The sequence below is a fragment of the Phytophthora cinnamomi genome, assembly GCF_018691715.1.
Source record: "Phytophthora cinnamomi strain GKB4 chromosome Unknown Contig39, whole genome shotgun sequence".
Taxonomy (NCBI): Eukaryota; Oomycota; class Peronosporomycetes; order Peronosporales; family Peronosporaceae; genus Phytophthora; species Phytophthora cinnamomi.
In genome coordinates, this window is record NW_027150972.1 from 1,489,067 (window position 1) to 1,513,212 (window position 24,146).

The window sequence follows — 24,146 nt, forward strand, 5'->3', positions numbered from 1 at the left end:
CAGTAAGCTTGTATCCGGGCCATACATTGTGCTAGCAGAAGCGCGAGAGAAGCAAATGACGAGGTCGGTTGCTCGGAAAGGGTCGAAACGACCTTTCCCGCTGAACGAGATCTTTACTAATAGAGATTTTTTGTAAAAAATTGTCCAGCTTACGATTGTCCCCTTGCGATCCGCATAATGAGACTAATATACTCTTACGTCAAGTGGCAAAGGTAGCCGGACACAGATCAGCTTTAATGATGGTTTTGGCCTAGGTTTTTATCTCCTAAGATGTGCTGGCATTTGGTCCGGCAAGTAACGAGCCGAATCGGAGGATCAGAATTTTTCGATTAAACTGTTTTATCTAGGTTTTGGAAGGCGCCCATTGGACTACTAAGGCAAGATAAAAGCCGTTGAGCATCAGCAGCAGCATCACTACAAAATGCCACGACTTCCGTGAAAACCATCGGATATTCACACGAAGCACGTCCTCGGGCGGCGGGCAGTCCTTGTTTCCATCTCGTCGACGACGTTTTCGCATTCGCGGTGCTTCGTATAGCTCTTGCACCTTTTGCATAGTCAACAACGCCTGCCCTGCATCCTCTTGGGTCCAAGCTCGAGCTTCCTCGAGGGCGATAGTCCTGAGACGCCTTTCCATTGCCGGTGGGTCTGCGGCCATTCCAGCAGCTGTGAGCAGTTGCTGGACACACGAGCGGAAGTAAACGAGGACAATGACATGCAGCGCTAGCAGTGCCCACGCAAACCCCACCAGCACGACCACGAGACTGCGACGCTTGGGTACGTTTGGCTCCGTATGCTGCAGGGCGTCTGTAATACCCTCTAAACTCCAGGCAACCGCCAGCAGCAAGGCCCACATCGGAGCACCGATGTCTGTCATGTGTGTGATCTGGTTGTTCTGCGCCTGCCGCAGGTACTTGGCGAATGGGAAGAGCTGCGGCAGGTCGAAGCGAGTGAGGAACAAGTGGCGCAGCAAGCGCAAGTGTACCAGTTCTTGAACGTCGCGTGTCGGGCTGCCTGTTGACGAGGCCAAGGCGTCGGCTAAGTGCTCGGTGGACAGCAGCTCGGCGCGATCTGCTCGGACGTTGTGCCTGCGCAGGCGCAGGAAGATGCAGACCGTCTGCAGGATGAGGGTCAGCGCCAGGATGAAGATGGTCAGGTCCGCCACCTGGAAGGCCGTCATGGCGGCGCTGCCGCCGTTGACGCTGGGCGCCTCCTTCGCCAGCTTGAGGCCGAGGCCGATGAGTCCAAGGATCATGAGCTCGCGGTACGCCTTGCTCAGCAGCTGCTGGTACTTGGCGGAGGTGGCGGCGCGTCGCTCCAGGAGGTGCAGCGCGCGCTCGAACAGCAGCAGACACGCCACCAGCACGCTCAGGTGCAGCAGCACGCGCCAGAGCTCCACGGCGTCCCCCACGCGGAAGAGCGACGTGCCCGCCATCCGCTTCCTCTTGCAACAATGTGATAATGAGACGAGACAAAAATAACTTCAACATGTGTCACTAATTCGCGGGTCGACTACTCCGCCACAGTGACATCATGGCCACGAGCACCGATGGCGCCGGGCTGCGCGCGCGCTTCCGGCAGCGGCGCTCGGAGCCGAGCGGGGGCGCCGTGGAGCTGGGCGCGTCCTCCGCCAACGCCTACTTCACGTCCAAGCGCATCCGCCAGCGCGTGGCCCGCAAGCCCAAGCCGCCGCCCCTGAAGGAGCGCCAGGCCGCGCAGAGTGCGAGGCGAGCGCAGACGCAGCGGAGCCGCCGGCAGAGCCAACAGGGAGCAGAGGACGGAGCAGAGGAGGACGGGGACGAGGAGCCGAGCAACGCGCTGCAGCTGCCCTCGCGTGGGGAGCTGCTGGCGGAGCTGCGCGCGGCGGACGAGCGCGTGGAGCCGCAGGCCAGACGCTTCCAGCAGCACTTCCCGGCGTGGAAGAGCGAGCTCCTCGCTGGCTACAACCTGCTCTTCTACGGCGTGGGCTCCAAGTTGTCGCTGCTACAAGTGAGGGATAGGATGCGTGGTGTGCACAGTACCGACCTCGTTGTAAGGACTAACACGTGCTGCGATGTGCGAGAAGGAGTTCGCGGCTGCCTTCCTGAGCGACGGCATTGTTATGCAAGTGCACGGGTACCTGCCTACTGTCTCACTCAAGTATCTGGCTGAGACTATCCAGCAGAAGGTGGGGGTTTCGGTGTAGCAGTGCTTTGGAGCCTTCTGAACGTGGGATTCACAGGTTGTTCGTGCTTTGCGGGTCGACAGGTTCTTCGCGTCGACACGAAGCCAAACCAGTCGCTACCCCAACAGGTACAAACCTGTCTTCAATGGCATCTACATGCACTCATACATGACAAGATGCTGTATGCTTCCATGCTTTCCAGTGCCGAGAAATCGCCAAGACCAAGCCCGCGTCACGTCACGTAACTCCGATTTATCTGCTCGTGCACTCAATAGACGGCCTGGCGTTGCGGAATCCAGAGGCTCAGACGTGTTTGAGCTGGTTGGCGAAATCGCCTTTCATCGCGCTTGTTGCTTCAATGGACCACATCAATGGTCCCTCTATTTGGAAGGAAGAAGACTCGCTGCGGTTCGAGTGGCTCAGCCAGAACCTTGACACGTGCGAGCCGTACACTGACGAAATCGAACTGCGTTTAGCTAAACGCGCAAAGACGGCAGACGCTACAAGCAGTGGTGTCAAGTTCATTTTGCAGAGTCTAACACCCACCGACGTGGCTACATTGCAAGAGCTAGCGCGCCAACAACTCGCAGGTGCCGATTCAACGAAGACCCGCGCTCGGAAACCCAAGGACGCCAAGCTCGCGGCATATCAGTCCGTCTATGAAGCTTGTCGCAAGAAGCTGCTGCACTCTACACCTTTGGCTATGAAAAATTCTGTCAAGTGTCTGGAAGACCATGGTCTACTGAAACAAAGCCGTGTTCAAACGGTGGAGTATCTTGAAATACCCCTGCCGGAAGCGATCATCAGGGCCGAGATTCTCCAGCTAGAGCCGCAGTAGATTTGGGGTAATGATGGAGTGGCTAAGCAGCATCAGTAATTCAAAACTCACAGCTCAAAATGTATTCTTCACCTAATTATTCTGTTCCAGGCACGTAACACACATCGCTTAGGATTCGTGTTCGGCCGTGTAGTTATAGTAGATCTTGTTCTCGTACTCCGAGCTGCAGTAGGGGAACTCTGTGTCATCATCCGTCGGCGTGAACAAGCTCTTGCCAGTTGTGTACGTCACGTAGCACCCGAGAACGAAGCACACCACGACCACAATTACAGCGGCGGCCTTCTCGTACAACGGAGTGTTTCCCCACGCCTTCATGAGGTAGAAGACAATCGGTAGCAGGATGCAGTTCACCGTGATGCACGACGCGCCGACAAAATCGGCGAAGTCTGAAAAATGATCTTGGAAGATGATGGAAAGCACGACCAGAATGACGACAATGACGACACGCAGCGTAATGTACTTGATGGTGTTCTTTCCACCACGGTATTCGGCCGCTTCAGCCTCCGGGTCGTCCTTGAAGTCGCGCTCGCTGTCTGCCACCGACACGTAGGATATCTTGGAGCTGCGGCGAGACTCGGTCTGTACGATGACAGGCGTCGCGGACTCAGCATAGCTGATACCAGCTTCCATGTCTGGGGTGATCTTCTTGTGCATGCCGAGTGCCAAGCGCTCTGCGAGATAGAACGCCGGGTTAATGAGCACGGAGAAGGCGATCGTGATGTGCATTTGCATGAACAAGTATGCAAGCACGACGGCGCCCCAGCTCGGCGCGAAGCCCAGGGAGGTCAAACCGGTGTCCGCGTCCGGGTAGATGGTGAAGAGCAGATTGCCCGAAATCTGGCAGCCCACGGCCGAATAAGCAGTACTGGCCAGCACGAGGAACAGGCACGAGATGAAGCTCACGGTAACCAAAATGACGCGAGGCATGCGGGTCGGGTCGCTGTGCTGACGCTGCAGGTCTGGGATGACAATACCAGCACCGTAGGCCAGAGCCAGGTTGCCGAAGCAACCCAGCACTTGGGAGACCTTGAGGTCGGGGGATGGCACTGACGGATGGCCGCGCATGCCATGCATGACAACAGCCACACCGATCACGTCAGCGATAATAGTGCCCATGCAGCCGGCGAAGGCAGCGCCAGCTCCCTCCTTGAGCGTCGGAATGAGGCAAACCGGCAGGACCATGAGCGCCATGAGGATGATCCACACGGTGGCGCTGAAGGCGTCCGGGAAGAGACCGTCGAGCAGCGAGCCGCCGAGCACCAGGAAAACGCAGGGAATAAGAAGACACGAGCCCATTTGCGAGATAACACAGAGCCAGCGACCGGTCTGACCCATGCTCCACTCTCCGAGGTCTCCGAATGTCTTGACAGACTTGGGGGCCAGCAGCATGACACGCGACATTTTGACGGAGGCGTAGATGTTGGCGAAGGCCATGAAAGCCATAGCGATGATGGCGAGATAGGGGCCGGCACGCGAGAAGTTGCCAGGCATGCCCAGTGTGCCGATGCCGTACATGCAACAGAAGAGATTGAAGGACGTCTTGGCGTCCTCGAAGGTGAAGAACGGCATCTTGGGCGGCGACGGGGGCGACTTGGGCCGGGCGATACCAAAAGCGGAATGGCAGACTAAGTCGCAGCGAGTCAGGGCGCTGGCCTGCTTCAGGGGATCTCGCTAGCTCATGCTGGCGCCTGGGTCCGCCGGTCTCAGCAAAACTTGCTGTTGCACCTGAAGACTTCAGGATGATGGACGATTCAGTGCACGTGTTATGCACGGTTGTTTTGGTAGTTGGGCGACTGCAACGTTTCACAAGTTTTTCTCGCTCGCGTAGATTACCGGTAGCACCCACAAAAGAAGTTAGGGATGTTCCGTTCGCTGCTGATTTTAGTTTGTCCGCTCTACAATAAGCCACCCGTGTTTCCTTTGAGTGTTTGCTGGCCTCTGTCTGATACAACTCGCTCAAACCGCTGTCGACTTAGCAAACCAGCTCCTGTTGTTGAGATCCGGAGATTTTGCTCATCTACGCGTGGGCTTCAAGCTCGCTCTTGTTATCTCGTTTGGAGCTGGTAGCTCCCTCGTCCAATCAGTGGTTTGGACGTTAGCGCCACAATTATGATGTGTCGAGGACTACTCAGTTCTCCATGCTTAGCACGATCGTCTGCGGGAACTTCCGAGTCGCGATCCCAAGTAAGCTAACCAAGCCTTCCTTGTCAGCTACTGAACGACTCGAGGGCGTTTTCGATGATTTACTGATTGGGTAGCCCGGTCGTGACAAGCACGACGTCGTCGGCCTGCTAACGCTATCACGGAAAGAGACCCCCCCGGAATCCTTTTTTGCGAACTGTGTCTCTGCGCTGTGCAAGTTGCACAGTGCAACATCGCCACTCGTCTGACACGTTGAAGTGATAGTGCTGCAAATCTTCACTTCCGGGATGGCGCCGGAGGATGCGGCGGTCGATCACCGACTCGATGCGATTCTGGCTCCGAAAGCAGCACGCAATGTGCAGCACGAGCTCGAATCGACCCAGCAATAGTTAGTAAACGTGGCAACCAAATGCTGTCCCCTATTTTGAGTTCAGGACTCGCGCAAGTACATGACGTGCACGGTGTTTAAAATGGACTACCACTGCGAGCATGGTCTATTAAGTATGTGGCTTAGTAAGCGGTTTACCACCAGAAGCGATGGAGTACTCGTTGGCGGTGCTGGTTATTGACTAGTAGTCGACTACATGTACATGATGCTCTCGTCTAATCATTCGCCGGGACCTTGATTAGACTAACGAGAGCGTCAACGCGGTCCCATTTTCGCTCTATCAACACGATACCAAGGATACGGGGGAAGTCTGCACCTCGTTGCCAGGCAACACCTAGCGCGCTTTCTGGCCTAACAACAGTAGCAGATACGTCTTTGGCGAGGGAGGATCCGACGAAGCGGAACACACACGGTGATCGTATTAGTCCACCGCAAGTCGCGGTTCCGGTCCTGGTCGTTCCGGTGCTCAATCACTTAGATCTGATGTATCGGCACCTGAAGAAGAGGATGCGCCTCGGTTACCAGGCGATGAGCCCTCATTGTACACGAAGGTTTTGTGAGTGTGGTTCATTCCGGTGCCGTGCCAGGTACTGAAGAAGATGCGACGTGAGACGATGAGCGCTCGCTCAACTGAACTGAACACGAATCTTGCCTAGAAACTGCAGAGGTATACCTAAGTAGGTATCTACTTACATGTATTTTCATAAAACCTAGGGGCAGCGGGGCTCTGCGTTGATACATGAAGAAGGGAAAACGCGCTGGATGCCGAAGAAGCACTACACCAGGGCCCCTCGTATCTTCAAAACCAATAGCACTTCGGAGTGGCAAATATTCAAGACATCACTTCGATATCGACAAATACCACATTTGCGTTCTATGACACGCTTCTAGGCGTGAAAAAGTACTGGTTCCTAGTTGGCGGCGCTAGCGTTATAGTACACTGTGTTCTCAAACTCAGGCGCGCAGTACGGGAACTCGACCTCGTCGTCGGACGGAGCGAACAGCTCCTTGCCTGTGGTGTACGTCACGTAACAGCCCAGCACGAAGCAAATGGCCACGACGATGCTTCCTGCCACCTTCTCCCACATGGCCACATGGCTCCACGACTTCTTCAAGTAGAACACGATAGGTAGCAGGATGCAGTTCACCGTGATGCACGAGGCGCCGACAAAGTCCGCAAGAGACGTGAAGTCGTCCTTCAGCACAATCGAGATGATGACCAGCACCACCACGATGATGACACGCATCACAACGTACTTGATGGCGTTCGCGCCGCGGTACTCCAGAGCTTCCTCCTCGGCATTGTCCTTGTGCACGTTCTCGGCGTCAGCCACAGACACGTACGACATCTTGGAGCTGCGCACAGAGTCCTTCACGACCAAATCGGCTGGGGTGGGTGCCTGCAGGTAGCTCGTGGCGTTCTCCAGGTCCTCGTGCGTCTGCACCTCCTTGTGCATGCCCAAGAAGAGCCGCTCGGCGATGTAGAACGCCGGGTTGATGATGACGGAGAAGGCGATGGTAATGTGAAGCTGCATGAAGAGGTAGGCAAGCACGATTGTTCCCCAGTTCGGCGCGAAGCCCAGGTTGGTGAGGCCGGTCTCCGAGTCCGGGTAAATGGTGAAGAGGAGGTTGCCGGAGATTTGGCAACCCACGGCCGAGTACGCCGTGCTAGCTAGGACCAGGAAGAGAATGGAGATGATACCAACGGTGACGCCCACCACGCGCGGCATACGCTTCGGGTCGCTGTGCTGACGCTGGATGTCGGGAATCACGATACCGGCGCCGTAGGCGAGCGATAAGTTGCCAAAGCAACCAGCGACCTGCGAGAAGGAGAGGTCGGGCGATGGCACGCTGGGGTGGCCACTAAGACCGTGGATGACCACAGCGACACCGAGGATGTCAGCAATGATGGTGCCGAGGCATCCAGCGAATGCAGCAGCGGCGCCTTCCTTGAGAGTGGGGACCAGGCACACAGGCAGCACCATGAGCGCCATGAGGATAATCCACGTGGTCTGGCTGAAGGCTTCCGGGAAGAGACCGTCGAGCAGCGAGCCACCGAGCACCAGGAAGACGCACGGAATAAGTAGGCACGACCCCATTTGGGAAACGACGCATAGCCAGCGACCAGTTTGGCCCATGCACCATTCTCCGAGGTCTCCGAAGGTCTTGACGGACTTGGGCGCGAGCAACATGACCTTGGACATGGTGATGGAAGAGTAGATGTTGGCGAAGGCCATGAAGGCCATGGCGGTGACGGCGAGATAGGGGCCGGCACGCGAGAAGTTGCCGGGCATACCAAGCGTTCCAACACCGTAGATGCAACAGAAGAGATTGAAGGCCGACTTGGCGTCCTCCGCGGTGAAGAAGGGTCCCTTCGCCATCGCTGCGAAACTAGGGGGGTGCGGGGGAGTAGTCTTGAGTTTCTGGCCGTTCGGTTTGAGCGGGTCCGAGCCAAAGTGAAAATGAACAAGATAAAATGAGATCGGCTGACGGCATCACGGCGATGCTGTCAAGGCATACCAAGGCAAGCGCAAACAGACACTGGCATAACAGCTGGAGAGCTAGTACAGTAGCCTCTAGCTGTTTAGGACAGGCTGGTTGACAAGCGCATCCACCCCTGGGGTTGGCAGTTGTTACAGGGCAAAGATCGTGCGGGAAAGGATCCCAGCCTGATTAAAGGATTAATTCTGCCGATCGACCTCACGTCAACCTGGGAGCGTACAGATACAGTGTACCGCCTGCGAGCGTACGCGGCTGTCGTGTTGCAGCATTCACCTGAGAGAGCACCTTTCTGCTGCACCAATGTTCAGCAAGAGCCTTTTCTGCTCGTTAAATCAATGCGGTAGCCTGTAGTTCGAGACTTCAACTTCGATGTGTGCTGGAGGCAGTGTTCGTGCAGCCCGTGTCCTCAGCCGCAAACATGTAGCCATTGCGACGACACGCAGATCTGACTGCTTGCGACGCTGGTCTCAGGGCTGCTAGGTGCAAGGAGCAGGTCACGCGGCCGCGGATCTCGTACATGGCGAAGGCGCCCGGGTATGGCATTACGGCTTTTGGAAGTTGTAGCTACAGTACAGACAACGACGGATAAATCCGGGCGACACTAAAATCCGGGTGAGACAGATCCCCATTCGATCCCCACACAAAATCTAACCCCATTTTATCCAATGAAATGCTTGAATGAATTATTTTAGAGCCAATCAGAAAGTTAAAGATAATGAGTTGTGTGAAGCTAAACTCCTTTGCCGACACAGTAATTTGAGGTCAGTTGCGCAATGAATCGCGTCGAGCAAGTGACGGCTACAGGGTACGGAGCGGCACAACTGGGCCAAGTGGCGGCCGGTGGTGGCCCCCAGGCGGGCGGCCAGCACCTGGTAGAGCCCTCCCAAGGACGTGCTGAGTAGAACCGCGTAGAGCAGCTGGTAGCGCGTGTAGGCGCCGCTCTGCAGGTCCGCCTCGAGGTTTCCCGGGTCCAGGAAGGCCATGCTCATGAGCCACCCAGTTCCCGTGTAGGACTAGAGCACGGACCAGCTGAAGCGCCGCCGTCTTGGGGACGTGGTGGGGGCATCTGGAGCACGCGGGGGGGGGGGAGAGAGAGCGAGCAGCGCCGAGGTGTGGGAGGTTAGCATGACGCATATCCGGGTGTGAGGTTGCCTCCGAACAGCTCACCGTTGTGCCAACCGCTTAGTGCTGGTGTCATGGGGCCACTAAAAAGCGAAGCTAAGAAATAGTGCTAAGCTACTGGAGGCACGGCAAAAGAAAAACGCCTTCGTGCTATTCATGCCACTATTGCTGTGTGGAACGCCATACCGACAAAGGCGATAATTCGCAGCATCAAAAAAACAATTCCTAGGTACCCTAAGATAACTGTCTAACAATACGGATTTTTTTTTTGCTTTTCCATACGGTTTCAACTTCGTTTTCTGTACCATAGGTTAGTTTATCAACCAATCCAATCGCAGAATTTTTACTCTCCGGATTTTTGTGTCGGGAGCCGAGATTGCCTTATAGTATGGAGGATGTCATTCAGTGAGTCTGGATTTATCCGTCGTTGTCTGTATCCTTGGTATATCCGGTTCGCATCAAGTGCGATTTGAGTACATCTCTTCATTGAACTCGCTTGAAGAGGCGAGTTGGCGGGCGTGCAGAACCGGCTCGGGGCGAGGTGGAAGAGTCTTCCGAAGACGTTGCCCACATGCGCCGTCATCACCTTGGAGTGGCAGTCGAGGCGGTGATTGGCGTACATAGCTGGCGATGCCAGGTCCGTCATTGTGCTGCAGGGACTTGAGCTCGTGTGTGCCCTGCGGGCTGCGGGGCTTGTTTCAACTGGCTACATTGGCAAACAGAGACGTTTGCCTCTACATGTACGATGGGTGCTTGCATCCGCTGCGCAGTTTGACGCCTTGACTGCGGCTAACCACATGTGCTTTCAAAATCATATCCCAAACTGAAGTTGATTAATAAGGATTATTCGTTCCGGAAATGCGCTATGCGCCGAGCGGTCTGCACGTTGCAGGGAGCTTGATCGCGTTTGAACTGTCTGGGACTGTTAGTTGGTTGCGAGGTAACGTAATGTAATGTAATGTAATGTTCATGTGGGTGAAACGCGTTTCGCAAAAATAACGCTCATCCGGGTAAAACGCTTTTCGGGAGCGATTAATCCTTATTAATCAACTTCAGTTTGGGATATGATTTTGAAAGCACATGTGGTTAGCCGCAGTCAAGGCGTCAAACTGCGCAGCGGATGCAAGCACCCATCGTACATGTAGAGGCAAACGTCTCTGTTTGCCAATGTAGCCAGTTGAAACAAGCCCCGCAGCCCGCAGGGCACACACGAGCTCAAGTCCCTGCAGCACAATGACGGACCTGGCATCGCCAGCTATGTACGCCAATCACCGCCTCGACTGCCACTCCAAGGTGATGACGGCGCATGTGGGCAACGTCTTCGGAAGACTCTTCCACCTCGCCCCGAGCCGGTTCTGCACGCCCGCCAACTCGCCTCTTCAAGCGAGTTCAATGAAGAGATGTACTCAAATCGCACTTGATGCGAACCGGATATACCAAGGATACTGTAGCTACAACTTCCAAAAGCCGTAATGCCATACCCGGGCGCCTTCGCCATGTACGAGATCCGCGGCCGCGTGACCTGCTCCTTGCACCTAGCAGCCCTGAGACCAGCGTCGCAAGCAGTCAGATCTGCGTGTCGTCGCAATGGCTACATGTTTGCGGCTGAGGACACGGGCTGCACGAACACTGCCTCCAGCACACATCGAAGTTGAAGTCTCGAACTACAGGCTACCGCATTGATTTAACGAGCAGAAAAGGCTCTTGCTGAACATTGGTGCAGCAGAAAGGTGCTCTCTCAGGTGAATGCTGCAACACGACAGCCGCGTACGCTCGCAGGCGGTACACTGTATCTGTACGCTCCCAGGTTGACGTGAGGTCGATCGGCAGAATTAATCCTTTAATCAGGCTGGGATCCTTTCCCGCACGATCTTTGCCCTGTAACAACTGCCAACCCCAGGGGTGGATGCCAGCCTGTCCTAAACAGCTAGAGGCTACTGTACTAGCTCTCCAGCTGTTATGCCAGTGTCTGTTTGCGCTTGCCTTGGTATGCCTTGACAGCATCGCCGTGATGCCGTCAGCCGATCTCATTTTATCTTGTTCATTTTCACTTTGGCTCGGACCCGCTCAAACCGAACGGCCAGAAACTCAAGACTACTCCCCCGCACCCCCCTAGTTTCGCAGCGATGGCGAAGGGACCCTTCTTCACCGCGGAGGACGCCAAGTCGGCCTTCAATCTCTTCTGTTGCATCTACGGTGTTGGAACGCTTGGTATGCCCGGCAACTTCTCGCGTGCCGGCCCCTATCTCGCCGTCACCGCCATGGCCTTCATGGCCTTCGCCAACATCTACTCTTCCATCACCATGTCCAAGGTCATGTTGCTCGCGCCCAAGTCCGTCAAGACCTTCGGAGACCTCGGAGAATGGTGCATGGGCCAAACTGGTCGCTGGCTATGCGTCGTTTCCCAAATGGGGTCGTGCCTACTTATTCCGTGCGTCTTCCTGGTGCTCGGTGGCTCGCTGCTCGACGGTCTCTTCCCGGAAGCCTTCAGCCAGACCACGTGGATTATCCTCATGGCGCTCATGGTGCTGCCTGTGTGCCTGGTCCCCACTCTCAAGGAAGGCGCCGCTGCTGCATTCGCTGGATGCCTCGGCACCATCATTGCTGACATCCTCGGTGTCGCTGTGGTCATCCACGGTCTTAGTGGCCACCCCAGCGTGCCATCGCCCGACCTCTCCTTCTCGCAGGTCGCTGGTTGCTTTGGCAACTTATCGCTCGCCTACGGCGCCGGTATCGTGATTCCCGACATCCAGCGTCAGCACAGCGACCCGAAGCGTATGCCGCGCGTGGTGGGCGTCACCGTTGGTATCATCTCCATTCTCTTCCTGGTCCTAGCTAGCACGGCGTACTCGGCCGTGGGTTGCCAAATCTCCGGCAACCTCCTCTTCACCATTTACCCGGACTCGGAGACCGGCCTCACCAACCTGGGCTTCGCGCCGAACTGGGGAACAATCGTGCTTGCCTACCTCTTCATGCAGCTTCACATTACCATCGCCTTCTCCGTCATCATCAACCCGGCGTTCTACATCGCCGAGCGGCTCTTCTTGGGCATGCACAAGGAGGTGCAGACGCACGAGGACCTGGAGAACGCCACGAGCTACCTGCAGGCACCCACCCCAGCCGATTTGGTCGTGAAGGACTCTGTGCGCAGCTCCAAGATGTCGTACGTGTCTGTGGCTGACGCCGAGAACGTGCACAAGGACAATGCCGAGGAGGAAGCTCTGGAGTACCGCGGCGCGAACGCCATCAAGTACGTTGTGATGCGTGTCATCATCGTGGTGGTGCTGGTCATCATCTCGATTGTGCTGAAGGACGACTTCACGTCTCTTGCGGACTTTGTCGGCGCCTCGTGCATCACGGTGAACTGCATCCTGCTACCTATCGTGTTCTACTTGAAGAAGTCGTGGAGCCATGTGGCCATGTGGGAGAAGGTGGCAGGAAGCATCGTCGTGGCCATTTGCTTCGTGCTGGGCTGTTACGTGACGTACACCACAGGCAAGGAGCTGTTCGCTCCGTCCGACGACGAGGTCGAGTTCCCGTACTGCGCGCCTGAGTTTGAGAACACAGTGTACTATAACGCTAGCGCCGCCAACTAGGAACCAGTACTTTTCACGCCTAGAAGCGTGTCATAGAACGCAAATGTGGTATTTGTCGATATCGAAGTGATGTCTTGAATATTTGCCACTCCGAAGTGCTATTGGTTTTGAAGATACGAGGGGCCCTGGTGTAGTGCTTCTTCGGCATCCAGCGCGTTTTCCCTTCTTCATGTATCAACGCAGAGCCCCGCTGCCCCTAGGTTTTATGAAAATACATGTAAGTAGATACCTACTTAGGTATACCTCTGCAGTTTCTAGGCAAGATTCGTGTTCAGTTCAGTTGAGCGAGCGCTCATCGTCTCACGTCGCATCTTCTTCAGTACCTGGCACGGCACCGGAATGAACCACACTCACAAAACCTTCGTGTACAATGAGGGCTCATCGCCTGGTAACCGAGGCGCATCCTCTTCTTCAGGTGCCGATACATCAGATCTAAGTGATTGAGCACCGGAACGACCAGGACCGGAACCGCGACTTGCGGTGGACTAATACGATCACCGTGTGTGTTCCGCTTCGTCGGATCCTCCCTCGCCAAAGACGTATCTGCTACTGTTGTTAGGCCAGAAAGCGCGCTAGGTGTTGCCTGGCAACGAGGTGCAGACTTCCCCCGTATCCTTGGTATCGTGTTGATAGAGCGAAAATGGGACCGCGTTGACGCTCTCGTTAGTCTAATCAAGGTCCCGGCGAATGATTAGACGAGAGCATCATGTACATGTAGTCGACTACTAGTCAATAACCAGCACCGCCAACGAGTACTCCATCGCTTCTGGTGGTAAACCGCTTACTAAGCCACATACTTAATAGACCATGCTCGCAGTGGTAGTCCATTTTAAACACCGTGCACGTCATGTACTTGCGCGAGTCCTGAACTCAAAATAGGGGACAGCATTTGGTTGCCACGTTTACTAACTATTGCTGGGTCGATTCGAGCTCGTGCTGCACATTGCGTGCTGCTTTCGGAGCCAGAATCGCATCGAGTCGGTGATCGACCGCCGCTGGCGTGGAAGTAAGAGTACAAAATATACGTGCCTGAATTCACTGTAAAAAGTCGCAACGCGGGGATGTGCTGTGACTAGGTACAGTACATGTACCCCGCAGTTACCGCTGTAGTTTGCCTCAGGCGGGTGCTACAAGACTCTTGTAGCACCCGCCTTTGCTTCTGCCAGGGAAAATATTGCAGCGGCTGCTTAGGTAAGGCGACTGACATTTCTAGACATAACGGGTACACTGCTTTAGGCCGGTTCTCAACCGAAGCGTTTTTCTCGATGCGTGCGTTACATGCGTGCCCTACCCCGTATGCTCGGTTGAGAATGAAACTGACCAAATTTGATTGGACCAGTGTTTGATCAATATTATCCAATCATTGTACTGTTACTCTGTGTGATCTTCGTGTGGTTCACGACTCAACAATATCTGAAGCGCTGACCAAGACTCCCCCGTCCGGCAATGGGGAGCGAAACTGGTCCAACCCACCAAGCCCCTGTAGTATCTCTTGAAAGCTGAATCTCTAAGTAGCGTAGAAGCATGCACTCGCCACGAAATCCGCTCTCGAACTGTTGCATTTTTTTTTCGTGCTGCTTGGTGTCGCTTGATGGCTACCAAACAAACCAGAAGGCCGCAGAGCTCATCTTCAGCTTTCCAGCGACGCCGTTACCTTGCGGTGGGGGTGAAGCGCGGGGGAGAAGCACGTCGAAGCCGGACCGACGCCATGTCAGAGGAGGGGGAGTGCTTTGAGGGGGAATGCAAATAATGCAGTGCACTGATTGGCCAAAAGTAGTTAACGCTTGCCAACGCATGAGTTGTGCAGGATCATTTTTGTAACGTCCTGTTAACCAATCAGATCACAAAGTGTCCGAAAACGCATGCGTCCGCCTCGGTTGAGAACCGGCCTTAGGGACCTCGCGAGTTGAACCGAGCTCATTGTACATTGTACATGAAGAACGTCACATGAAGCTGCTTCGTACTGTTAAATACAGTAGTACGCGAGAAAATGACACTTGTTAAATCGTTAGCTCCTGAAATGAGCATCGCCCCTAATTAAGAGTACATAGAAAACGGCCACATAATTCACTGATCGCCATCCAGTCGTTTGATCGCAGATCCGCTTCAACAAGATCTCGAACTTCACGATCCTCTTTTTTTTCTTCTTTTCAGCACAGCAGTCTTCAACCCGTGAACTCGATGCGCCGCTCGGAGTGTACAGTACATGCATTCTACAGAGGCTCGGTTGCAACAACTGCACGTTCTGGTTGAAGTACCAGCCGCAAGTGTTGACCCCACGTGGGGCCCACGGTGGGCAACAAACATGTACATGAATGGCAACAACGCGATACTTCCCACTCTGATGTAGGTGCAGCCTCCGCCGAAGATTTGTTGGGTCGCTACGGCAAAAGAGCACAAGTACAGCATCGGCAGCAATAACCAGTTGTAGATCAAACAGGCTTATAAGTCACAACATTGCGAATTGTGTGTCACCGTCGTTGTTGTTGCTGTTATTGGAGTGACGGCTGTAGATCGGTGCAACCACGTGGCAACCGGCCTGAATAGCTAGTCTCAAGTTGGATAGACTGCCTTCCTCCTATAAAATCGATACTGTACTGGTCGAAAAAATCACTGTACAATAGTACATGTACGAATAAGCCGTGTAGTACAAAGTAGTACTACTAGTATGTAGAGTTTATCAGTATGCCGAACAGCGCGTTCGATTGCCTGCATTGCCTGCATTGCCTGCATTGCCTGCAAATGAAAGCATACTCATGAACTGCAACCGAGTCAAGAAACAAAATGTCGTCTAAAGACAATGACCAACAATTTGCGGATACAACACGATACACTGTACTTGTTGTTGCTCTTATGAACGTGTCGGCACGGACTATCCTGATGCCACTCTATGATATATCAACGCCACCAAGCTGCGCTGCTTCTTACGCTGCTGCTGCTCGGCTTAGTTGGTGCTGTTGTTGCGGATGTAGTACGGCTCGTTCTGGTACTCGGCCTCGCAGTACGAGAACAAAGTGTCGTCGTCCGACGGCGTGAAGAGCTGCTTGCCGGCGTGGATCATCACGTAGCAGCCCGTGACGGCACACACCACAATCACCAGCATCGACGCGCCCTTGTCCACGAACGACATGCTCTTCCAGAACACGCGCAGATAGATGATCAGCGGCATGAGCAGGCAGCTTGTCGTGTGCGCCGTGGCGCCCGTGAAGTCCTCCAGGTCCAGGAAGCGCTTGCGCGCCAGCACGGCGATGATCACCAGAATGACAATGATGCAAATGCGCAGGGCGATGTAGCGCAGCGGGTTGTTGCGGTACGGCGCGTGCAGCTGCTCCTCCGTGATCTCCTCGCCGAACTCGAGCGCCACGCGCAGGTGCGACATACGGCCCTCCGTCTTCTCCACCAGGCTGGAAGCGGACACCTGACGGTTGGCCGTGTCCATGGGCGTCGAGCTCTGGATGTACGAGCGCTTCTCCTGGATCTCCAGGTCCATGTCCACGTTCGCCTGGTCCACCTCGCCGTTGAAGCGCACGATCTCGGGGCCCTTGTGCATGCCCAGGATCAGACGCTCCGCCATGAAGAACGGAGGCATCATGAGCGTCGAGAAGGCGATCGAAATGTGCACCTGCATGAACAGGTACGCCATCACCACGGCGCCGCGGTCGGCGGTGAAGCCCAGAGGCGCCAGGCCCAGCGGGTCCGACGTGCTCACGATCGAGTACAGGATGTTGCCCGACAGCTGGCAGCCGCCGGCCGTGTAACCAGCCAGCGCCACGGCCACGAAGAAGGCCGAGATGAAGAGGATGGTGATCACCACCACGCGCGGCATGCGCTGCGGCTGCGAGTGCTCGCGCTGCAGGTCGGGCACCACGATGGCGGCGCCGTACGCGAGCGCGAGGTTACCGAAGCACGTCAGCACCTGGTGCAGCGTCACGTCCGGCGACGGGATCGAGCCGTGGCCGCGCATGTTCCACTGCAGCACCGACACGGCGATGATGTCGGCGATGACCGTGCCCATGCAGCCGGCGAAGGCCATGCCGGCGCTCTCCTTGAGCGTCGGGATGAGGCACACGGGGATGACCATGAGCGCCATGAAGATGATCCAGAAGATCTGGCTGAACGAGTCCGGGAACAGCACGTCCAGCAGCGTGCTGCCGAGCACCAGGAAGGCGCACGGCACCAGCAGACACACGCCCATCTGGGACACCACCGTGAAGAAGCGGCCCCACTTGCCCAGGGCCCACTCGCCCAGGTCGCCGTACGTCTTGACGGACGACGGCGCCACCAGCATCACCTTGGACAGCTTGAGCGTGGCGTACGTGTTGGCGAAGATCATGAAGGCCAGGGCGATGGATGCGAACACGGGCCCGGCGCGCGCGTAGTTGGAAGGCATGGCCAGCGAGCCGATGCCGCACACGCAGCAGAAGAGGTTGAAGGACGCCTTGGCGTCCTCCATCGTGAAGAAGGCGGTCTTGCCGTTGGCGGACGACATGGCGGAACGAGGCGTCGAGCGGCGGCGATGTGTTGTTGCTACTGCTGCTGCCGGACTTCTCCGAGAGAGAGCAAATTCCAAAGTGAGCACGTTAAAGCGGCCCGCGAGCGAGCGACACAACCTCTGCTTCTTTTCGGGTCCGCCGCCGCAGCAGATTTGCTTCTCGAGTGTGGCCTGCTCACTGAGCAAGGCGGTCGAGCAGAGCCAATGCGTTTGACGGCTCTTTTTCCAGGGCAAGCATACTGGGCGCAAGTGCGGCGTGCAGAGCAGCCCCAGTGCGTGGAAGCACCCGCCCCGCACTTGGCTGCATCAGAGCGCCTTGTGAGCTCATGTCCCTGCTTGCAACAAGTTGCCGTTGCAGCAGACTTGCACCGAGGCGAGATACGGAGCACCACATGAAGGCAAGGCGCGGGCGCGGTGCTGAAGATCCCCCTCCGTTTAAGGATGCGCGCCTCGACCGTCTCAGTTGGGAGATGCGCTTTCGCCAATCTCAGCGACTGTCACAGTCCTCTCTGCTCGTCCACACATGTGGACGAAGCAGCTTGTTTTGCAGCGTGTCTGCCAGTTCCCGCAAAGTGGGCTTTCACGGGGACCCCACGCCGTTTCGTGCCGTTTGAAATGCAAAGCAGCAGGAATGCGGTCTGGACGACGATCGAGTCTGGGGAGAATGCCTTCTCGATGATCAGTGCATTGGAGCACTGCGCGCTTGGAGGCAGGCGTTACTGCCACCGCCTATCCTGAGGATAACGCACCTTGGACCGTATTTCGAGGGACGACCTTGCGCGACCCTCAGGGCCTTTCCGGTTCAGGGGACCGCTCTTTTCCCCTTGAGCGCTCGCTGCTTGGCAACGATTGATGATCGCTGATGGCAGCAGCTGCTCGCACGCTCCGGATTTCTCTACCTAGCGAACACGATTCCCGGACGCCGGGCGTCCACACCGGGACGTTCGATCTTGTAGGCGCAGACCGGCAGAAGACCCCCACTACAATAACAATACATGTACAGTACGTGGCTGTGTGTGCGTCGTCGCTGGGCAAATCCTATAGCCGCGGCGCGCTAAACGGCAAAATGGCAAGTTGAAGACGGCGTTGCCTTACATGTACAGTATCTTCAAGCGGGGATGCTGGCTTCGCCGTCCAAATGCACGGTGTGCCGGTGCGCCGGATGGACTTGCCGCCTCGCATGTTATTAACTGAAGAAGGGTGGATGCGCAGCACTGAAGCGGGCGTGCGGCCACCGGTCAACCGAGACGAAGCGCTGCGTGCTCCTCGCCCATCTCTCCGTGCAACAACTCACCTTGGGTTCCGGTGCATGCTCTGGAGCATGGCCCGCATGGCCCCATCCTCCTTTACTGGTATTATAGGCCCGCCTCCAGGAGCATCCCCCTATCCGGTTCGCGCGTGTCTAACTATCAAAGGTCTGGAAGGCGCCCTCTGGCCCACTGTACTGTAGTGTCTGGGGGGCGAGGCTTCCTCTTCTCGATCATGAACAGCAGTTCGTGTGCTCGAACTTTCCCCTTCATGACAAGCAGCGCGTCAGCAGCTGCAGCACAACCAGCATGCATTACATATACGTGTACACGTGATAGTGCTGTGGTGAGTTAAAGGCTTAGTACAAGGTAAGCGGCTCGCCTATGTTATCTACCCATAGAGTCTATGCCCCGACACGCGGCAAGAAAGCAGGCAAAAAGTTGCTGCCCACAAGTACAAGGAGTTGCAGCACTGAAGATCCATGACAAGCGATGTGCGAACGAGGCAACGATTGCCCGGTGCTGCAGCTCCTCAACAGCCCGGTTTGTTTGGCGGCACCAAATCGGTGCCTCGCCACACCTGTTGAATGCTGTAATCTGATCGGCAGAGCTTGATAAGTTTTCTGATTGAGACGGGTGACATTGCCGCCTACGAATTGCAGGCAACGATGCGGAACCTGCTCGCTGGCTTGCGGCGCAGAAGATCTGCTGCTGTACACAGCAACATCGCAGCTTTTCGAATCGAAAAAGCAGCGCAGATGATCTGTCAGCAACATGGCAACATTTTCGACTGGGCCAATTGATGTACCACGCTAAACGGCGTGTTTTTCTGCAAAAAATACACGGGCATCCAAACAATAGGATTACACTTGCCTTTGGTTCGACAGCCTCGCGAGACGACTGACTCGCCGGGGAGCTCTCAAGCGCTGAAGACCATCCTGTCGTCACGGAGGCAACGTGGTGTGGCGGCTGGGGTTGAGTGGCTTAGCGCCCGTGACAAAATAAATGTAAAACAAAAAGTGGACTGATAGGATCTACTGTAGATCATTACAGTACGAGGAGGCTTTCATACCTAGTCATTGACACGTCAAAGGGTACTGCTCGAGACAGACATTTTGGCAAGGCGTCCGCACCCCTTCGTTTGCAGCCGTTACGACGAGGACACCTGTCCCGTAGTAGGGGCCTACAGGTCGTGGGCCTTGGCATCATCAGATCGAGGGGCATAAGGCTTACATACACGACTTTTGCAGTTGGGACCTTTCGCGGTGCCCTCGTCGTAACGGCTGCAAACGAAGGGGTGCGGACGCCTTGCCAAAATGTCTGTCTCGAGCATTACCCTTTGACGTGTCAATTACTAGGTATGAAAGCCTCCTCGTAATGATCTACAGTAGATCCTATCAGTCCACTTTTTGTTTTACATTTATTTTGTCACGCGCGCTAAGCCACTCAACCCCAGCCGCCACACCACGTTGCCTCTGTGACGACTGGATGGTCTTCAGCGCTTGAGAGCTCCCCGGCGAGTCAGTCGTCTCGCGAGGCTGTCGAACCAAAGGCAAGTGTAATCCTATTGTTTGGATGCCCGTGTATTTTTTGCAGAAAAACACGCCGTTTAGCGTGGTACATCAATTGGCCCAGTCGAAAATGTTGCCATGTTGCTGACAGATCATCTGCGCTGCTTTTTCGACTCGAAAAGCTGCGATGTTGCTGTGTACAGCAGCAGATCTTCTGCGCCGCAAGCCAGCGAGCAGGTTCCGCATCGTTGCCTGCAATTCGTAGGCGGCAATGTCACCCGTCTCAACCAGAAAACTTATCAAGCTCTGCCGATCAGGTTACAGCATTCAACAGGTGTGGCGAGGCACCAATTTGGTGCCGCCAAACAAACCGGGCTGTTGAGGAGCTGCAGCACCGGGCAATCGTTGCCTCGTTCGCACATCGCTTGTCATGGATCTTCAGTGCTGCAACTCCTTGTACTTGTGGGCAGCAACTTTTTGCCTGCTTTCTTGCCGCGTGTCGGGGCATAGACTCTATGGGTAGATAACATAGGCGAGCCGCTTACCTTGTACTAAGCCTTTAACTCACCACAGCACTATCACGTGTACACGTATATGTAATGCATGCTGGTTGTGCTGCAGCTGCTGACGCGCTGCTTGTCATGAAGGGGAAAGTTCGAGCACACGAACTGCTGTTCATGATCGAGAAGAGGAAGCCTCGCCCCCCAGACACTACAGTGGGCCAGAGGGCGCCTTACAGACCTTTGATAGTTAGACACGCGCGAACCGGATAGGGGGATGCTCCTGGAGGCGGGCCTATAATACCAGTAAAGGAGGATGGGGCCATGCAGGCCATGCTCCAGAGCATGCACCGGAACCCAAGGTGAGTTGTTGCACGGAGAGATGGGCGAGGAGCACCCAGCGCTTCGTCTCGGTTGACCGGTGGCCGCACGCCCGCTTCAGTGCTGCGCATCCACCCTTCTTCAGTTAATAACATGCGAGGCGGCAAGTCCATCCGGCGCACCGGCACACCGTCCATTCGGACGGCGAAGCCAGCATCCCCGCTTGAAGATACTGTACATGTAAGGCAACGCCGTCTTCAACTTGCCATTTTGCCGTTTAGCGCGCCGCGGCTATAGGATTTGCCCAGCGACGACGCACACACAGCCACGTACTGTACATGTATTGTTATTGTAGTGGGGGTCTTCTGCCGGTCTGCGCCTACAAGATCGAACGTCCCGGTGTGGACGCCCGGCGTCCGGGAATCGTGTTCGCTAGGTAGAGAAATCCGGAGCGTGCGAGCAGCTGCTGCCATCAGCGATCATCAATCGTTGCCAAGCAGCGAGCGCTCAAGGGGAAAAGAGCGGTCCCCTGAACCGGAAAGGCCCTGAGGGTCGCGCAAGGTCGTCCCTCGAAATACGGTCCAAGGTGCGTTATCCTCAGGATAGGCGGTGGCAGTAACGCCTGCCTCCAAGCGCGCAGTGCTCCAATGCACTGATCATCGAGAAGGCATTCTCCCCAGACTCGATCGTCGTCCAGACCGCATTCCTGCTGCTTTGCATTTCAAACGGCACGAAACGGTGTGGGGTCCCCGTGAAATCCCATTTTGCGGGAACTGGCAGACACGCTGCAAAACAAGCTGCTTCGTCCACATGTGTGGACGAGCAGAGAGGACTGTGACAGTCGCTGAGATTGGCGAAAGCGCATCTCCCAACTGAGACGGTCGAGGCGCGCATCCTTAAACGGAGGGGGATCTTCAGCACCGCGCCCGCGCCTTGCCTTCATGTGGTGCTCCGTATCTCACCTCGGTGCAAGTCTGCTGCAACGGCAACTTGTTGCAAGCAGGGACATGAGCTCACAAGGCGCTCTGATGCAGCCAAGTGCGGGGCGGGTGCTTCCACGCACTGGGGCTGCTCTGCACGCCGCACTTGCGCCCAGTATGCTTGCCCTGGAAAAAGAGCCGTCAAACGCATTGGCTCTGCTCGACCGCCTTGCTCAGTGAGCAGGCCACACTCGAGAAGCAAATCTGCTGCGGCGGCGGACCCGAAAAGAAGCAGAGGTTGTGTCGCTCGCTCGCGGGCCGCTTTAACGTGCTCACTTTGGAATTTGCTCTCTCTCGGAGAAGTCCGGCAGCAGCAGTAGCAACAACACATCGCCGCCGCTCGACGCCTCGTTCCGCCATGTCGTCCGCCAACGGCAAGACCGCCTTCTTCACGATGGAGGACGCCAAGGCGTCCTTCAACCTCTTCTGCTGCGTGTGCGGCATCGGCTCGCTGGCCATGCCTTCCAACTACGCGCGCGCCGGGCCCGTGTTCGCATCCATCGCCCTGGCCTTCATGATCTTCGCCAACACGTACGCCACGCTCAAGCTGTCCAAGGTGATGCTGGTGGCGCCGTCGTCCGTCAAGACGTACGGCGACCTGGGCGAGTGGGCCCTGGGCAAGTGGGGCCGCTTCTTCACGGTGGTGTCCCAGATGGGCGTGTGTCTGCTGGTGCCGTGCGCCTTCCTGGTGCTCGGCAGCACGCTGCTGGACGTGCTGTTCCCGGACTCGTTCAGCCAGATCTTCTGGATCATCTTCATGGCGCTCATGGTCATCCCCGTGTGCCTCATCCCGACGCTCAAGGAGAGCGCCGGCATGGCCTTCGCCGGCTGCATGGGCACGGTCATCGCCGACATCATCGCCGTGTCGGTGCTGCAGTGGAACATGCGCGGCCACGGCTCGATCCCGTCGCCGGACGTGACGCTGCACCAGGTGCTGACGTGCTTCGGTAACCTCGCGCTCGCGTACGGCGCCGCCATCGTGGTGCCCGACCTGCAGCGCGAGCACTCGCAGCCGCAGCGCATGCCGCGCGTGGTGGTGATCACCATCCTCTTCATCTCGGCCTTCTTCGTGGCCGTGGCGCTGGCTGGTTACACGGCCGGCGGCTGCCAGCTGTCGGGCAACATCCTGTACTCGATCGTGAGCACGTCGGACCCGCTGGGCCTGGCGCCTCTGGGCTTCACCGCCGACCGCGGCGCCGTGGTGATGGCGTACCTGTTCATGCAGGTGCACATTTCGATCGCCTTCTCGACGCTCATGATGCCTCCGTTCTTCATGGCGGAGCGTCTGATCCTGGGCATGCACAAGGGCCCCGAGATCGTGCGCTTCAACGGCGAGGTGGACCAGGCGAACGTGGACATGGACCTGGAGATCCAGGAGAAGCGCTCGTACATCCAGAGCTCGACGCCCATGGACACGGCCAACCGTCAGGTGTCCGCTTCCAGCCTGGTGGAGAAGACGGAGGGCCGTATGTCGCACCTGCGCGTGGCGCTCGAGTTCGGCGAGGAGATCACGGAGGAGCAGCTGCACGCGCCGTACCGCAACAACCCGCTGCGCTACATCGCCCTGCGCATTTGCATCATTGTCATTCTGGTGATCATCGCCGTGCTGGCGCGCAAGCGCTTCCTGGACCTGGAGGACTTCACGGGCGCCACGGCGCACACGACAAGCTGCCTGCTCATGCCGCTGATCATCTATCTGCGCGTGTTCTGGAAGAGCATGTCGTTCGTGGACAAGGGCGCGTCGATGCTGGTGATTGTGGTGTGCGCCGTCACGGGCTGCTACGTGATGATCCACGCCGGCAAGCAGCTCTTCACGCCGTCGGACGACGACACTTTGTTCTCGTACTGCGAGGCCGAGTACCAGAACGAGCCGTACTACATCCGCAACAACAGCACCAACTAAGCCGAGCAGCAGCAGCGTAAGAAGCAGCGCAGCTTGGTGGCGTTGATATATCATAGAGTGGCATCAGGATAGTCCGTGCCCGACACGTTCATAAGAGCAACAACAAGTACAGTGTATCGTGTTGTATCCGCAAATTGTTGGTCATTGTCTTTAGACGACATTTTGTTTCTTGACTCGGTTGCAGTTCATGAGTGTGCTTTCATTTGCAGGCAATACAGTCGAACGCGCTGTTCGGCATACTGATAAACTCTACATCTGTACACGGCTTATTCGTACATGTACTATTGTACAGTGATTTTCTCGACCAGTACAGTATCGATTTTATAGGAGGAAGGCAGTCTATTCAACTTGAGACTAGCTATTCAGGCCGGTTGCCACGTGGCTGCACCGATCTACAGCCGTCACTCCAACAACAACAACAACAACAACAACAACAACAA

At 56.2% G+C, this 24,146-nt stretch overlaps 6 protein-coding genes across 6 annotated transcripts; 3 read left to right on the forward strand and 3 right to left on the reverse strand.

Moving 5' to 3' along the window:
* Nucleotides 1–343: 343 nt before the first annotated feature.
* On the reverse strand, nt 344–1,435 carry IUM83_10744 (Mlo-related protein; the record flags this gene model as incomplete). The annotated part of the gene is made up of 1 exon (XM_067935260.1): nt 344–1,435. One exon carries the CDS (start codon nt 1,433–1,435, stop codon nt 344–346), a length of 1,092 nt encoding a protein of 363 aa, XP_067791593.1.
* Nucleotides 1,436–1,533: 98 nt separating this feature from the next.
* On the forward strand, nt 1,534–3,002 carry IUM83_10745 (putative origin recognition complex subunit; the record flags this gene model as incomplete). The annotated part of the gene is made up of 4 exons (XM_067935261.1): nt 1,534–1,989; nt 2,066–2,167; nt 2,248–2,292; nt 2,367–3,002. 4 exons carry the CDS (start codon nt 1,534–1,536, stop codon nt 3,000–3,002), a joined length of 1,239 nt encoding a protein of 412 aa, XP_067791553.1.
* Nucleotides 3,003–6,443: 3,441 nt separating this feature from the next.
* On the reverse strand, nt 6,444–7,913 carry IUM83_10746 (Amino Acid/Auxin Permease (AAAP) Family; the record flags this gene model as incomplete). The annotated part of the gene is made up of 1 exon (XM_067935262.1): nt 6,444–7,913. One exon carries the CDS (start codon nt 7,911–7,913, stop codon nt 6,444–6,446), a length of 1,470 nt encoding a protein of 489 aa, XP_067791438.1.
* A 3,369-nt stretch (nt 7,914–11,282) lies between these two features.
* Nucleotides 11,283–12,752, forward strand: IUM83_10747 (Amino Acid/Auxin Permease (AAAP) Family; the record flags this gene model as incomplete). Its single annotated transcript, XM_067935263.1, has 1 exon — nt 11,283–12,752. One exon carries the CDS (start codon nt 11,283–11,285, stop codon nt 12,750–12,752), a length of 1,470 nt encoding a protein of 489 aa, XP_067791445.1.
* Nucleotides 12,753–15,696: 2,944 nt separating this feature from the next.
* IUM83_10748 (Amino Acid/Auxin Permease (AAAP) Family) lies at nt 15,697–17,241 on the reverse strand (the record flags this gene model as incomplete). The annotated part of the gene is made up of 1 exon (XM_067935264.1): nt 15,697–17,241. The coding sequence occupies one exon, from the start codon at nt 17,239–17,241 to the stop codon at nt 15,697–15,699; it is 1,545 nt and encodes a 514-aa protein (XP_067791554.1).
* A 4,920-nt stretch (nt 17,242–22,161) lies between these two features.
* On the forward strand, nt 22,162–23,706 carry IUM83_10749 (Amino Acid/Auxin Permease (AAAP) Family; the record flags this gene model as incomplete). The annotated part of the gene is made up of 1 exon (XM_067935265.1): nt 22,162–23,706. One exon carries the CDS (start codon nt 22,162–22,164, stop codon nt 23,704–23,706), a length of 1,545 nt encoding a protein of 514 aa, XP_067791555.1.
* Between the last annotated feature and the right edge of the window lie 440 nt (nt 23,707–24,146).